The following is a 13,893-nucleotide window of genomic DNA, read 5'->3' as shown; positions in this document are numbered from 1 at the left end:
GTGACAAACTTCTCCCTGACCTTCAAGTCTCAGTCTAATAGTTCCTTTCTGCCAAGAGTTTCCCCCAGGTTTTCATCCTTCTCCCAACCCTAATTGCTTCCTCTTCTATGCCCATCACACTTCAAACATCTCTCTTACAGACTGTACAGCAGATATTTTTCCACAGGGGACAGGAACTGTCTCATGCATATTTTATCCTCCTCCCCAGACCTCACTTACGTGTTGGAATAAGCATCCACAAGTGTCCACTTCAATTCTACTCCACCATCCAAATTCGACACTAGGGTACACTGTTAAATAAGATCAAACAAACGTTGGAGGCAAGTCACTAGATTTTTTTTCATCTTTTGCTTTAGTTTGGAATACAGCTGGACAAGAATATATAGTTTGGCTTGATTATGGACTGTACATTTCTGCACAACAGTTCTGGGTTTTAACTCAATGTTTATTTCATTTGAACTCCTAATGACCATGATACATATTTGGTCTTCAGTGTCAGGGCCGTCCAAGTTCCCAGGGAAAAAGGACCAGTTACTTCACCCCAATTCTACTGTCTTGCTTTTTTGCCTTCCCTCTTCCTCATTCTCAGAACATTCTTTACCTCTTCTAAGCGGGTACTCCTACCACTGGCCCCTTAAAAAATCCTCTTGGATCATCCACATTGGCCATTCTGTGGCGCCAGAACTGGGATGGGGCAAGAGAGATGACTAGGGTGCAAAATTTAAGGAGGCGCTCACTCTCAGGTGCTGAACCACCACTCGAATGACCCTGAGAGTGAGCGCCTCCTTAAATGCCCCGCCCTTCTCCACGCCCTGCATTACTGCAAAGACCCACTTGCAACTAATCCAAAAAGTTGTGTTTGAATCTTCTCTCTGCCTTCCCAGTGGATCAATCCATGGTCTCTGACATTTTATTTTTTCAGTCACTCTTCCACGTAGGTCAAAATCTCGGGGCTCACTCTCTCTAGACTCTCGCAGCTACCTGACAGAACACAAATTCCAGATTTCAAGTCTACCTGCAATGAACGTGTTACTTTTCAATACCCACTTTGGATTTTAAGCAATCATCAATCCCTCCCAAAGATGGACGTCATTAATGAGTCATCTTCCAGAGAAGAGTTTGGTAGATGTGTTTCTTAATTAGAGTATTACTCATTTCTTCTTTTTCAAAGCTTTTAATTTATCATCTAATAGGCACAGTGATCTGTGGAATAATCCATCTTAATTTTTTTCCTCTTTTAGATGGCTAGGCTTATTACTATTCACAGCACAAGCCAAATGCTTTGGTTATTAAGTGGTATCATTTGTACCCTAATGAATTTACGTCTTTCACACCATTGAAAAGGAAATGGAATATCGTGAAACGTTAAATGAAACCCCAAACAAAGACGGAGCAATGTTAACCCTCATTGCTCAAGTGTGAAGGAATTGACCACTCAGAAGGTGACTGGATAGCGTAGATTTGTAGGATCCGCTGTGGGCAACCGCACCCTTGCAGACTCTTTGGAATGTAGTACCATCGGCCCTAGGCAACCTTCCCAGCATCTTGTCCCAGGTTCACTTTTGTTCTCTGTCCTCATGCCCTCTAGCCTCTTTGAAGTCTCTGCTTTCATACTCAGCTCCCTCTGCTTCGAATGGTCCTCTCTCCCTTCTTTTCCTAGTTATGTTCTACTCGTCCTTTAAAATCCAGCTCAATTATCAGTTCTTTAGAGGAGTTTTTCTTGATCTTCCCAACCAGGTCAATTGCCCTATCCACGTTCTCATAACACCATCTTGGAACTATCCAATGGCAATCTTACGTTCATTTGAGTCACTTTGATTGTTTAAGTCTGTGTCTCTGTAAGACCTTAAGTTTCATGAACACAGAGGCTCTTGTAGGTGTTTGCTCACCATCATCTTCCCAGACTTCCAGAAAACCACCTCTCCTAGGTCCATTGCAGAAAGAAATAAGAATGACCACAACTAGTGTTCCTCTGTGAACATGGTCTGAGCCAGTCACATTTTCCCCAGGGGTCATGCTTGAACACCAACTTAAATGCTACTGGACTTGGTTGAAGCACCAACCAATGGTACAAGATCAACTCTGATGGGTTGCGGTCCATTGGGGCGAAATAAACAAATCAGGAACACATTTTTTGGACTGTGAAACTCTTTATGATGATTAGCCTATTTAATAAGCGAAACTGTGATTCCCTCAGGGCAGAGAGAGCATGTCTGTTTCAATCATTACTCCGCACACAACTCCTAGAAAAGGGCTTTGGCGCTGTTGGATGAGGGACAGACAGAATGAACGGATGGATAGAAGAGTTATCATCATTTAAGATATTAAGAAGATGAGGGGCAAAGAGGTGAAGTGGCTTGCTGGAATGGCATGAGTGAGCCAAAGCAGAGCCTAGGAATCAGGGGCGTTCCCACTGCCTCTTGCCCCCACTCGCTTGGGACGGTTTATCAAGGTGCCTCCCAGGGACAAGAAGTGCCAGAAAACACTGAGATGGCCTCTGTGCTCAGGAGCTTGGCCTCCTGAAGTGTTTGAATGACATGACTCAAATTTCCTCCTGCTGTCTGGATGGGAGACCAGCTCCGGAAGAGATGGACTGACTGTGGCCAGAATCCCTAGCCCCGGGAAACCCAGCCCCTGGCCAGCCACGCAGCTGGCACTGGCGTCTCAGACTGGGTGTGGGGGACCATGACCCTGATGACGAACAGACTCCACCGGGCCATCCAGGCAGCACCAAGCAGGCCACTAAGATACAGCTACCTGGGCCAGGGGCACTGGGACCAGGGACAGACCTGGCAGAAACCTCTGGGCATGGCTCAGCCACGTGAGTCTCACTCTCCCCTCAAATCAACGTCCTCGTTCATTCACTCATTCATTCCGGAGGCTGTCATATGCCAAACACGCCTTTGCGCTGGGGTCCCTGAGGTTGGTGCCATTTTCCTGCCATCTATGGCTGCACTCTCCAATACAGTAGACCTGAGCATTTGAAGTGTGGCTGGTCTAAACTGAGACCCACTCGAAGTGTAAAATACATCACGGATTCCAAAACCTTAGTACCAAAAAAAGAATATAAAATATTTCATTCATACTTTTTATTGTATTGAGCATATACTGAAATGATATTTGGGATAGATCTGGTTAAAGAAAACATTTTTAAAATGAATCTCAGCAGCTTCTTTTTACACTTCTTACTGTGACTAATTAGAGAAATGTTAGTTTCATCCATGGTTCACTTCATATTTCTATTGGACAGCAACGTACAGGAGAGGCTGATGGGCAAGTTCTAAGCTGGGGGTGAGGGTGACGTTACTAGCTGGTCCAGGTGCCGAGGGAGCCCAAAGGACACTTAGCCCAGACTGTGAGGGGCGGTGGTGGGCGGTGAGAGCAGCTTCCTAGAATAGTTCACATCTAAATCAACAGACAAATCTGAGTTCGTTCCAGGACCAGGGCACTGTGGGAAGGAACTGGGTGTATATATCGGCACAAAGCTGAGAAGTCCAGATGTGTCTCCAGTGATGGGAGTGAGGGGGGTAGACAAGGGGAAGAGGAAGCAGCAAAGCCAGAAAGGGCAAAAGACATCAGATCCCAGAAACGGAGTCCAGGGCTGTCCGGCAGAATTACAACGTGAGCCACACGCAAAGTTTTAAATTTTGTAATAGCCACAGGCAGAAAAGTAGGAACAGGTGAAATTAATTTTAATTATATGTTTTCTTTAACCCAGGATATTAAAAATGCTATCGTTTCGATATTTAATCAATGTCAAGGAGAGAGTCTGCATTCTTTTTCATTATGATTGTCTTTGAAGTGTGCTGTGTATTTCACACTCCCAGCACACCACAGTTTGGACCAGACACAGTTCAACTGCTCAGTGCCACATGCGGCTAGTGGCGACTGTATTAGGCAATGCCACATCCACTAGACTTTTCTCTTGAATGCAATGGGGAGAGGTTCTAAGCAGAAGAGTGCCTTAGACAAATCTCCCTGGCAGCCATAAGGGAGACCAGTAGCTTTCTGGAGGCTGTCACCACCATCTTCTGTACCCTGTCACCTACCCAGGCGCCTCAGTTCATAAACTGATAACTTGGAAGCAAAATCTCTCTTTGCAGACTTTACCCTTTGATGACGTTATTGGAGGGAAGTTTTGGGGTGCAGGCAGCAGAGCCCAATCTTGGGCTTTTCCAGAGTCCTGAAAAGGGCAAACTTTCCCTCTCTCAATTCCTACGTGGTTCCCACACTATTCAGAGGGCGACCTGCGACAGATCCCTGCGATTTTTCATCCTTGGGTTTCTCCTCTGTTGAAACTCTGATGCCTATACTCACCTAAGAGGCTTGAGGTGCAGATAAAATGAAGCAAGATATGTAAAATGCCTCACGCTGTGCTTCATAAAGAATTGATCAAAAAATGGTAGTTTCTTTCCCTCTGAGAGTTGTCATAAAAGACTCTTCACGTCCCCAAGAGCAGCCCAAGAGGATGTAAACTCAAACAGCATGAGACTGGGGATCAGACTCCTAATCCTTTCTCCAACCCCCATAAAAGGAACTTCAAGGAGTCAGTCCCTGTCAGAAAGAAATGTCCCCAAAATATGCAGATTACAGACAGCCCAGCTGGGAACTTTTTTCTAGCATCATAGTCAGCTTTAACTGGTAAGAAAACAGCTTTTCTGTTTCCCTGGGCTCTACCTTGTTGGAGAAGCAGTTTAAAAACTGTTCCGAATCTCCAAGGAGTTTCCAGGTGCTTAATGACTTGCCAGGGTAATAAACAACTGAATTCTGGGAAACCATTATGTGAGAATCAAAGGAAGCAGTATGATCTGGGCAGAACTGGGAAAAAGCATTGGTTTTTGAAGTCTGCCAAATCTGAGTTTGAAGCACATTTCTGTCGCCAATAGTCATGTAGTCTTTGGACAAATTGCTTATGTCTTTGAGAACCAAGGTACTTACCTGTAAAATGGGTATAATATGTATCTTGCAAGATAAGAATTATACATTCAAGGTAACAATGTATTAATTATCTATCACTGCCTGACAAATTGTCCCTAAGACTTATTGGCTGAAACCAACTTATGATCTCAGTTTCTGTGGGTGAGGAATCTGGGTAGGGCTTAGCTGGGTCCTTTGGCTCAGGGTCTTTCCCAAGGCTGCAATCAAGGTGTCAGCCCAGGCTGTGATCTCATTTCAAGGCTCAATTGGGTAAGGATCCGCTTCCAAGCTCTCTCGTTGGCTGTTGGCAGGATCCAGGGCCTCACAGGCTTTTGAACTGATGGTGTCAGTTCCTCACTGGCTGTTGGCTGGAGTTCTCCCCCCATTCCTTGCCATGTGGGCTTCTCCACAGGGCAGCACACAACATGGCAATTTCTGTTATCAGAAGAAGGCGGCAACCATAGCACAGGGAGATCAGCTTGGTGCTTTGTGACCACCTAGAGGGGTGGGATAGGGAGGGTGTGAGGGAGACGCAAGAGGGAGGGGATATGGGGATATATGTATTTGTACAGCTGATTCACTTTGATATAAAGCAGAAACTAACACACCATTGTAAAGCAATTATACTCCAATAAAGATGTTAAAAAAATAAAATAAATAAAAACACGTCAGACTTTTAAAAAAAAAAAGAGCAAGAAGGCAAGAAGAGTTAGAGAAAGAGAGAGACTGGAAGACAGAAGTCACAGTCTTTTTTTTTAAACTGGTAAGAAACTGATTTTTTGATGATGGCCATTCTGACCGGTGTGAGGTGATACCTCATTGTAGTTTAGTTTTGTTTGGTTTTTTTTTTAAATTATTTATTTATTTTTATTTTTGGCTGCGTTGGGTCTTCGTTGCTGTACGCGGGCTTTCTCTAGTTGCGGCGAGTGGGGGCTGCTCTTCATTGCGGTGTGCGGGCTTCTCATTGCGGAGGCTTCTCTTGTTGCGAAGCATGGGCTCTTGGTGCGTGGGCTTCAGTAGCTGTGACACGTGGGCTCAATAGTTGTGGCTCGTGGGCTCCAGAGCACAGGCTCAGTAGTTGTGGTGCACGCATGGGCTTAGTTGCTCCGTGGCATGTGGGATCTTCCTGGACCAGGGCTTGAACCCATGTCCCCTGCACTGGCAGGTGGATTCTTAACCACTGCGCCACCAGGGAAGCCCCCTCACTATAGTTTTGATTTGCATTTCTCTAATGATTAGTGATGTTGAGCATCCTTTCATGTGTTTGTTGACAATCTGTTTATCTTCTTTGGAGAAATGTCTATTTAGGTCTTCTGCCCATTTTTGGATTGGGTTGTTTGTTTTTTTGATATTGAGCTGCATGAGCTGCTTGTATATTTTGGAGATTAATCCTTTGTCAGTTACTTCGTTTGCAAATATTTTCTCCCATTCTGAGGGTTGTCTTTTCATCTTGGAAGTGACATTTTGTCACTTTTGCTGTATTCGGTTGGTTACAAGCAAGTAGCTGGGTCCAGCTCACATTTAAGGGGAGGGGACTACACAGGACTGTGAGTCCCAGGAGGTGGTTGGGAGCTGTTTTACAAGCTGTCTGTCACGATATTTAAAGATTCTCAGTAAATAGTAGCTGTTGTTAAGACTGAATACAAAAGCACTTGGAAAGCAACGTTCATCACAGAAATAGGAGAAATCTCCTGGATTATGTATTAGGGTGAGGAAATTCAACAATCACATGACACTGTCAGTCTATAAAAGAGGTTGATTCTTACCAATGCTCACTTATCCAAAGACTGCATTTAAAGATACATTTAGGGACTTCCCTGGTGGTGCAGTGGTCAAGACTCCGCGTTCCCAATGCAGGGGGCCTGGGTTCATTCCCTGGTCGGGGAACTAGATCCCACATGCATGCAGCAACTAAGAGTTCGCATGCCGCAACGAAGGAGCCCACGTGCTGCAACTAAGGAGCCCGCCTGCCGCAACTAAGACCCAGCGCAACCAAATAAATAATAAATACGTATTTTTAAAAATTAAAAAAATAAAGATACATTTAATTTATATCAAACAGCAGTTTGATAATATGTTACCAGATAACAATGTTTGGACATTAGAATTAAAAAGTACCCATTCCCCCTACATAATGTTTTATCATATATCCAAATCCCTTTCTAGTTATTTTAGAATGCCCATGTTTTTATGGGGATGTAAAGAAAAATATGCACCTCGATTTTCTCATTTAACAATATTATAAAGACATTTAATCCTGCTGTACATTCTTTATAATTAGCACTTTAACAGCTACAAAACATTTCCATTCAGTAGATAAATGTCAGAGCCATGGTTTACTTAACCATTCCCTTATTCTGTGACATATAAGTTGCTTCAATGTTTTGCCATTGAAAGCAATCGAGTATCTTTTGTGTGGTAAGTTTTTTCCCCATAATTTGAATTGTGTCTTTAGGATAAAGTCCCAGAAAAGCAATTTGAATATGCACATTTTAATGGCTCCATCAAGTTTTTATTCAAATGGGAAAATGGCTTTGGTTTTTATATAAGCAAACACTGCTCCATCAGCCCCAGACTGAGTTCCTCAAAGGTAGACACCCTAGCTTACTTTAAACAAAATTTTTTTTAAACCATAGCATCTATAATTTGACTGTACTTCAATAAAAAATAAATTTATATAAAGCAATCTGACTCTGTAAAAGATGACACAACTAAATCTATCTGCATAACAATAATTGAATGGGAGAAACTTGCCAACTAAAAGACAATACTTTCAGATATAGTTTAAAAAAACTAAATGGACCTCCCTGGTGGTGCAGTGGTTAAGAATCCGCCTGCCAATGCAGGGGACACGGGTTCGAATCCTGGTCCGGGAAGATCCTACATGCCGCGGAGCAGCTAAGCCCATGTGCCACAACTACTGAAGCCCGCACACCTAGAGCCCATGCTCCGCAACAAGAGAAGCCACCACAGTGAGAAGCCCGCGCACCGCAATGAAGAGTAGTAGCCCCTGGTCGCCGCAACTAGAGAAAGCCGACGCACAGCAACAAAGACCCAACGCAGCCATAAGTAAATAAATATATTTATAAAAAAAAAACAACTAAATGAAAACATATGCTATCAATAAAAGATATACCTAAAATAAACCATAGCATCTAGCCTATAAGCAACATGTAGTGAATATTTGTGCACTGAATGAATGCATGAACAAAAATACTTAAAAATCTGAGACTTAAGGAAAAATATTTCAACTAGATCGATCGCTTTTTTTAAAATCAAGAGATGTTGCATTTCCATTTAGATTTCACTAAGAGATGTGGAGGACTTACCCACGCCAAGCCCTGGCATTCTGTTGCCCTTTCCTTATTTTATTTTATCCTCACAGCACCCCCTAGAGTTCATTTTCCATACAACAACACAATGAAATGCTCAAAGGTTACATCAGATTACATCACACACCTGCTTTTTTCAGAGGGTCCCAGGAGGCGTCTATGTATTGATATTTGTCTGACAAGCTCCCATCACTTGAAAAGAAACAGAAGGTCCTCTTCACTGGGGAGAATACTAGTTCTGGGGAAACCTCCGCTTAGGTGGAAACAAAATTTCCACTCAATAACCAGGAACCATGGTAATTTTCCTGAATGTAGTTCAGCCTCGGTGATGGTCATTTTAGCCAAACTACGAATCAGAGTTATATAACATTTAGGTAAGCAGGGTACAAATGACCCTTGAAAAATAATTTATTTGGTCAAAATTTACTCTGGCTAATGTTCCTGGCCCCTCGGCAGCATGTAACTCTTGGAATTATATAGGATCCTCCCCCACCCCCAGCCTTTTTTTTTTTTTTTTTTAAGGAAAGGTTCATCTTTTTATTTCCGGAGCTATCACTCTCATTTTTCAGACTCAGGAAACCGACTCGCTTGCATAAGAGCAGAGAGTGTGAGTGACAACCAGAATTTATCTGCACGCATTTTTGGAAACCATTGCTAGTTTAGCTGCTAAACTTGAACCGCAGCGCCTCCTGGTGGACAGCGGGTGGTTTGGCTTTTCCAGGCCCTCTTGTCACCTGAGCGACATCTCATCTAACTGGCGCTTTCTCTCCCTGTCTCTCAGGTGAAGGAGGCCATGCAGCGGATCCACGACCGAGGGAACATCGGCAAGTTAATTCTGGATGTAGAAAAGACCCCGACTCCACTGGTGAGTCAAAAGCAGAGGGATCCGTTCAGTTCAACACCAGAAGGTTTATCCGGTGCAGGCACAGGTGGGATGGAGGGAAGTACAGGAAGCCCTCTGCTGGGCTGGGGCTGGCGGGGGGGAGACCAGAGGAGATGAAACGAATGTGCAAGTGAGGGATTAGTCACAAATGGGATGAACGCTAATAAAGAAAGGAAAACGCTTTGGTGAAAACGTTTCAAGAGCAATCTGAGGGCAGTCAGGAGAGGACAAGACCACACCCGTGTCTATTACACCTGCTCACTCTTGGCTGCACAAGTGGGAGGAATTCCTGGTAAAATTTAATAAATTCACATTCAGATACCCAACAGAATGATGCCAACTGCCTCCGAAATGCCTCCTGATGGTCCCATGGCTTTTGTTTTCTCTTACCAGGACAATACCCTTACACGCAGGGACCCCACCAGGAGTAAAGCATGTCACACTCACATCCCAGACACTCTTGCAAGGGTCCCTTGAGGGGCTCTGCAGTGTGGCGGTCGACACACAGACTGCCACCAGACTGCACAGATCCAGAGGTGGGGCAGGTGGACATCGGTCAACAAGCCCTACATAGAAATGGGACACCGCAGCTATGGATCCGGGCCACAAAGAAGGGCTCGCGGTAGGGGGTCTGTTCCCGTTAGGGAAGTCTGGGAAGGCTTCCTTGAGGAAGCGGGCTGAGCACGAAAGGAAAAGCAGGCATCGAGTAGGCAGGAGGGTGGAGGGACGGCACTGCATGTGCTGTGGCCGAGAGGGAAGTCCAGCTCCAGACCAGCCATGTGGTACGGGCGGGGGGGGGGGGCGGCGCTGAGATTCAGGAGATGATTCCTGTTTGTAAGAATAAGTGGGGAGAGCAGAGGTTCAGGGGATTCAAGGGAAATTACCTAGCTCAGGGTCTAGGAACAAGAAAAGAAATCTGAGACACCGTTCACGAAGGGGGCTGTAGATGGACAGGACTAGGATGTTTCTGAGCATCTGTCATGTGCTCAGCAATTTGCCAGATGCTTCAAATACATCATTTCCCTTGGTTTCACTTGGCTCCCATGACAACTTTATAAGGCAGGTGGGTTTATCCTCGTCCTAACGATGGAGGAAATGGAGGCTCAGAGAGGTGTGACAAGTGTGCCAGGTACTAGCGAAGACAAGAAGGTAGGTGGGTAGGTAGACAGATGGTAGATGGATGGATGGACGGATGGATAGACAGGACCAGAAAGAGTCCACATCTCCACAGAAAGGACGTTCCCACGGGGGAATATAGACAACAAAGTGGATAAACCCACATTTGTTAACAGTGTCCTTCTGGCTGGTAGGGAGTGACAGCGTCAGGATTTGAACCCTGGCCGGTGGGTGCGGTGGACGGCGCCAGTGCCCACCCACGCCCCCGCTCTCCTGACTCCCCTGCATGCCGGCGCTGTCCTGCTGCTGGCCGCTGCCCCTCTCTGCCCGACAGCCTCCTCTGGCCATGGCAGAGGCTTGGGTTATGCACAAAATCAGACTCCCTGGCTTCTGCCCTGCTCATGTGTCCCCCACTGCCCCCCAGTGGTCCCCAGCAGGACCGAGCCCAGTTGCCCATGGCAGGACCTAAGTTTTAACATGTCCCGTGCCAGCTTCCTTGCCTTTTCTGTCTCCTTTCCTCACTCTGACCCACTGTGCTTCCTGGGATCATCTCCCAAGCCCTGGAATCATCTCCCCAATTCCAAATACTTGCAGTCACATGCTTTCTCAGAGTCTGCCTCTTAGGGCGCCCAACACGAGTCACCTGGTACCACACTGCCTTCCTGAGGAATCAGGTGACCCTAGCCCTCAGAGAACTCTTTCCCAAGGGCCTTCACCAGATGCTCGAAGAAGGCAGGAGACAGACTGCGGAACCCTCTAAAAAGTCCTCCGTTGAATTACAGATGGCCAATGACAGCACAGAGACCAGCGAGGCGGGCGAAGAGGAGGAGGACCACGAGGGTGACGGTGAGAACAAGGAGAGGATGCCGTTCATCCAGTAGCCCGGGACGCAGGCAGGAGGACGTGAGGGATGTTCTGGAGAAGAGGAGCCGGCTGAGAAAACCCTTCTGTGCCCCAGTGAACAAATGCTGTAGTCCAGTGTGTGTTGTGTTTGTCTGCTGTCAGCTGAGCTAAAAAGCTGTTGATCACTGTTGTTTTTGAAATTAAGTGCCAATCCCATTCCATGCAGTATTACGTCCTTCCCCCATCTGTGTGTTACACTCTCCCCACTGCCCTGTTTCAAAACCATCCGTCTTTGGGTCCTTCTCAACAGTTCTAGAACAGCTTTGCAAATTGATACAAGCCCACAGGTCCATTGCTTAAGAGACCAGACATGGGCAAAGACAAGTTTGGATTGAAAGGTGTTATATCACAGAGCACTGTCCTAGGATTCTTCAGGCCAATGACACTTTTTGCTGCCAGCCACCCATGCTTCCGACAAGACCACTTGCCAATTTGGCTGGCAGAAAGAGGGTAGGCCAGGAGATGTTTTCACAAGCCTGTAAGTTTAGGATCTCTCCAAGTTGCCCTTTCCTACTTCCCATTGAAGAGGCAACCTCCTTACATTCATTCAGGTGTTTCACGGTCAAAAGGTTAAACCAACCTCCCCTCACCCTCTGATGCTTGATTCCTTCACCGGTTCTTAACCATACACATAGGGAAACAGATGTGAATTTTTCAGGATAGAAGATGGGTCAACAGCCACAGTATGAGGACCAGCCACAGAGATCCCTCCTCTGAAACCGCATCTCACGAGCAAAATCCTCCCCCCGCCATATGTATTTAATTTTAAGAAAACTCACCAGGTGTGGGACTATTTCAAAGTCATTACTGAGACTCACCTATGTTTGCACACTTGCCATTGGCATTACCGATTTTGCTCTTTTCATTTCCTGGTACTGAATAACAGCCTTTACCTTGGATCCCCCAAGAAAGATCTCCTTTGTAGACCATATTTGGGGGAAAAGAATCAATGAGTATCTTTCTTCTTGCCAAAGCGTGTTCCAACGTGTCACAAACTCTAGCGATACAAAAGTCGATGTTTAGTACCTGATGCCAAATATGTGTTCCTCTCCTCTGAAATATAAAATTATGGTGCAGACTCTTTGCAAGGCCCTGCTTTTTGGAAATCGGTACCAAATTACTTGACTGCACATCCTTGATTAATTTTCCAGCTCCCAGACTCCTAAGAAGCCCACCCCCCGCCCCACCCCACTTGACGTGGCTTGAGGTGAACAGTTCCTCTGGAGGGAGGACAAGAGACTCAGTATCTCCACGGGGCGGGGAGGGGGTGCTCCTCCCCACCTCCTCCCAGTCCTGTTGGCCCAGAGGGCGGACTCCATCGCTCACAGACCAAACCGGAGACACAAGGAGCCCACAGGGTTAGCACCCCAACTCACTTGCGTTCCGGAAGACTTCCGAGGGCTCCTGCATTGCCCAACCTCTCCACCAACGAGCCTTAGGGTACACCCCACACTTCCCCCAAGTGATGGCAATGAATGCATTTCAGCAACTACCTGTTTTATTCCCTAAGTCCATTTGTAACAAATGTCACCTCATTAATCATGTTCTTTTTTTCCTATCCTAAGCTTGTGATGATGACTTATTTATGCCAAATATTTATCTGAAGGAAGTGTCTCCTCATTGTGAATGTACATGTAAGCTATGAAGATGAGAAAGGGTGGTGCCATCTGATGAGCAAAGGGGTGAGAGCATCTCAAAAGAAGACACCAACATCAACTTCTCTTCTCCGGGTCATTTAGAAAGATAACGTAGAGGTTGTATCCCCCCAACATGTTTGCTAAATGCAGTATTATTGGTCATGTTTTTCCCATAACCAAGCCCTCAATGAGGTCTTAAGAGGAACCGTTACCCAAGTGACATTCCTGGTGAGCTGGCCAGAGATGGCATTTTTTAGGGCTGGGGGAGCAGAGACCCACTGGCCATATCAGGCCTCTTATTTGCCAGGGGAGACGGAACTCTCCATTCAGAATCCAAATGGCCTTTGTTATGTCCAGAGGATTAGCATGAAAAGACATTCTTCCCCAGATCTGTGTTTCCAACTATAAGGTTTAGACAATAATCACAAATTATGCTGGTTAGTTAAATAAAACCCTTTTGTCTCCTTGGGATACAGAATGAGAAGAGAAAACTAGTGTTTGACCAATAAGACCAACTTATGCCATGAAGAATAGGGAAAAAAAATTAAAGTATCAAAATCAACTGATTAACACACTCTCGTTCGAAGCATCTTCTTTGCTGTCACTTGACTGTTTTTCTGAAGGAAGTGTACAGAACGTCTCAGGTTGCCTTAAAGGAACTGTGAAGGCTTCTCAGTAATTTACGTTTGATCGGAGGGAACTGAAACATTGTCTAACGTATTTGTGGCTTTAGAGCTTCTGTTATATTGTGCCTACAAAGCAAATTATGTTTACATAAAAAAATATAAATAAAGTATTCAGCATAGCATAACCTCGCCTGGCATGTGTTACTCTGCATACATAGTTGTTGCAAAAACGGCCCCACTATTAAAACACAAGGCATGGGTGAATGAAAAAGAAAATATAAAAAACATGTCAAAGAAGAATCTTCAGATGAGAAACTAAAGGCTATATACAGAAAACAGGAGTCAAGATGAAATAAGCCTTTAAAAATACATTCAGCTTCCCTCAAGCAAGAAAATAAGACACCACTAAATAAAAGAACTATTAAAGGCATCATGTAATAATAGTAATGATAACAAGAATAACAATAATTATAATAGTA

General features: G+C 45.1%; 1 protein-coding gene across 1 annotated transcript in view; it reads left to right on the top strand.

The window, feature by feature from the left end:
- VAT1L (vesicle amine transport 1 like) overlaps window positions 1-13,599 on the top strand; it is a 150,550-nt gene extending 136,951 nt beyond the window's left edge. The window contains exons 8-9 of the mRNA XM_082366361.1: window positions 9,031-9,114; window positions 11,031-13,599. Coding sequence (XP_082222487.1) covers window positions 9,031-9,114; window positions 11,031-11,129 — 183 coding nt within the window. The 3' untranslated portion in view covers window positions 11,130-13,599. The remainder of the gene's footprint in view (window positions 1-9,030; window positions 9,115-11,030) is intronic.
- The last annotated feature ends 294 nt before the right edge of the window (window positions 13,600-13,893 follow it).

The sequence above is a fragment of the Balaenoptera borealis genome, assembly GCF_965194805.1.
Source record: "Balaenoptera borealis genome assembly, chromosome: 19".
Classification (NCBI taxonomy): Eukaryota; Metazoa; Chordata; class Mammalia; order Artiodactyla; family Balaenopteridae; genus Balaenoptera; species Balaenoptera borealis.
Note: the sequence above shows the minus strand (reverse complement) of the source record. Positions and strands in the feature narration are given on the sequence as shown.